General features: G+C 44.5%; 1 protein-coding gene across 1 annotated transcript in view; it reads right to left on the reverse strand.

Moving 5' to 3' along the window:
* Positions 1–2,592, reverse strand: part of T265_06170 (hypothetical protein) — a gene marked incomplete at both ends in the record, with an annotated part of 24,878 nt that overhangs the window by 11,492 nt on the left and 10,794 nt on the right. The window contains 2 exons of the mRNA XM_009171371.1: positions 5–112; positions 236–364. Coding sequence (XP_009169635.1) covers positions 5–112; positions 236–364 — 237 coding nt within the window. The remainder of the gene's footprint in view (positions 1–4; positions 113–235; positions 365–2,592) is intronic.

A 2,592-nucleotide genomic window follows, 5' to 3' on the forward strand; every position in this document is an offset into this window, starting at 1 on the left:
CCACAACGTTGGAGGATTTTCGGACCGCAGCAGGAATGTTCTCAGCCAGAGTAATGATTACTTCCAGTGCTAGATGGCGTTGTGGGTCAGCAAGTTCCTCGTTTCGAAGAATCTGATAGAAAACAAACAGTTTTAGGTTTGGTTTGGTTTGGTCATCACCGACAGAGAAGCCTTGAGAAACCCAGTCAGAAAACACATCAGGAATCTTCGCAACAATAACCAGCCACATTCTTACTTTGTAGCAGATATCCAGGGTGGCGGCCAGATAAGGACGAAGATATTTGTGCGCCGCGTCCGCGACATCCACCAGAGCCTTTAATAGGGTATCATCATCAGGATCTGACTGAATGGCGCTTGATATAGCCTGAATTATGTAAAAAGATTGACATTCGTTAAGACAATTGCATTAACGACGATGACAGAACATAACCAGAAAAAGAAACATTAGTGTTGACACTGATGCTTCACTGCCACATAACCCCAAAATTTAGTTAATTGTAATTAGAGCTCCAAGGTGAAAGAAAGGGGGAATGTGTGAGAGAAGAACCTGGCTGTAACGTATCGCAAACGTTCAGGGGCCCCTACACCTCCAAGTGCTCAATTAACAATCTGAAAAGCTGATGTATTAGAAAGGCCGAACAGTCTTTGGGTTGGGGATCTCCTGATTTCCAGCCTCTGGTAACGACACTGGTGGCATATTTCAATTCAGGCGTCAGAAAACCATTGAACCGTTACACCCTTTCGGTCCGTAATTGTCATATAAGTGATACGACCTATAGACCCGCAGGTTGCCCGAATCCAGGTAAGGATACGTGAAAGGTGAAAGTTGGAGTCAAACCTCCGCACTAATTCGAGCTCAATGAGTACCGGAAAAATGAAAACTACGTCATGCGCATGCTCAACTCCGAGTCCAGTAAGCTCAAGGGCTGCTTCTCAGGACAGTCACAGATGCAAGTGAAGTAATTCAGAATGAACTCTCGAAACAAATCTACGCTTCAGAAATGGAATACGTTTTGAGTTAAGCCGTGGATAATCAATGCTGTGCTCACAATGGGATCAGAGTAAATTTCGACTACCAGAGACCTGCATAATAAAGACAGTGATAAGAATACAAGCACCGAGAGAAAAAGCGCTATTTCCCACTGCAGCCTGTTCGAACAGAACATCCGGTTGAATGGCAAACTTAAAAACACTTGTTACTAGCAACGTGGGGTGGTCAGGATAACGCACTGCTGGGTACCTCCAACAAAGCTTCTTCCAAGGAATATCTCTCAAACACATGTTCGGTGACCTGAAATGGTGGCAACTGAGTGCGGCACCAATGACTTCATGGTTTATGTTTATTCTTGAGTCGTCACCTTCGCCACCAGAGAAAGAACAGTATGTTGGTACTATCGTGAATTGAGCCACGCTGACGACTTCTGTCTACGCGGATGCCTCTTTATAAATGGCCGTATTGTTTGAGATATAATTTCATAGATATTTTCTACTTAGAGGATGATCCATGACATCACGATGAATACGTCTTGTCAGATCAATTTGGGACAGAAACATGTAAGGCAATGCGCGGAACACACGAGAATTAACCTGATCAAAGGCTGCGACAAACAAACGGGGATGATAGGTGAAGCATCTAGAAGACGTTTTGGAGACCAGATGTTGGCAAAAGCAGTAGTGTCAAAACACGCCGTGTTGAAGGGGTAGTGACAGTTGCATGTTCTTCAGATTTACGCAGGGGTGGCAACGGTTAGCGGTCGGTACAAAGGAATTGTGCACACACACTGAAATCGCTACCGCTTCAGCTGCAAGTGATAGTCGTAGTTTAGTTAAGTGTTTGCTTATCGTGGTAATCAATTCGTACCACCTCCTCCCGCCAAGAGGGCTTAGCCGGCACTAATAACTGAAGACATTAGTTTCATCACTGACGATATATCAAAAGTTTCCTGGATGAGCTCGCTGTCTCGGGCCGGTTATTTATCGTAGCCCGCATCTGACCGTGAGTAAACATTAAATAGACGGTATTAGCTGTTAGTCGTTAAACCACGAAATTCAGGTCATCGTTGATAGCACCCAACACGGATAAAACTGTGCGCGAGAACGTCAGAAATATCAAATGCACACAGCGCTCTTGAGAGTAAACAGTTCAGCAGAGCAATTACCTCGGCCAGCACCACAGCGCAATGATGGGTTGGCGAGTGCCTCAAAAACGATACATANGCAATGAGGGGTTGGCGAGTGCCTCAAAAACGATACATAAGTCTTAGCTCCGCATAACCTTCTGTGTCATTTCGGCTGAATGTAACCATCCAGCGCTAAACATTATATTCTCCGAATGAAATGCCTAGGTGCGCATATTTGTACGCAATCTGCTGCATGGCGGCAAAAGAATATGCCAACATTCTGGGGCGTGAAAACACACTGCCCTTGAGAGTAGAGAACGGTTGCGTTCTTAATTCTCATCACAATAAATACCGACACCGAGATGAAATGGGACTGTGAACAAGGAGACATTATCGTTCTCTACACCCTGTGGTAGGCAGATGCGATTAAACTGCTGTGGAAATTTACAATTTAATTAATTTAAATTTAATT

Source organism: Opisthorchis viverrini, assembly GCF_000715545.1.
Source record: "Opisthorchis viverrini unplaced genomic scaffold opera_v5_124, whole genome shotgun sequence".
Taxonomy (NCBI): Eukaryota; Metazoa; Platyhelminthes; class Trematoda; order Opisthorchiida; family Opisthorchiidae; genus Opisthorchis; species Opisthorchis viverrini.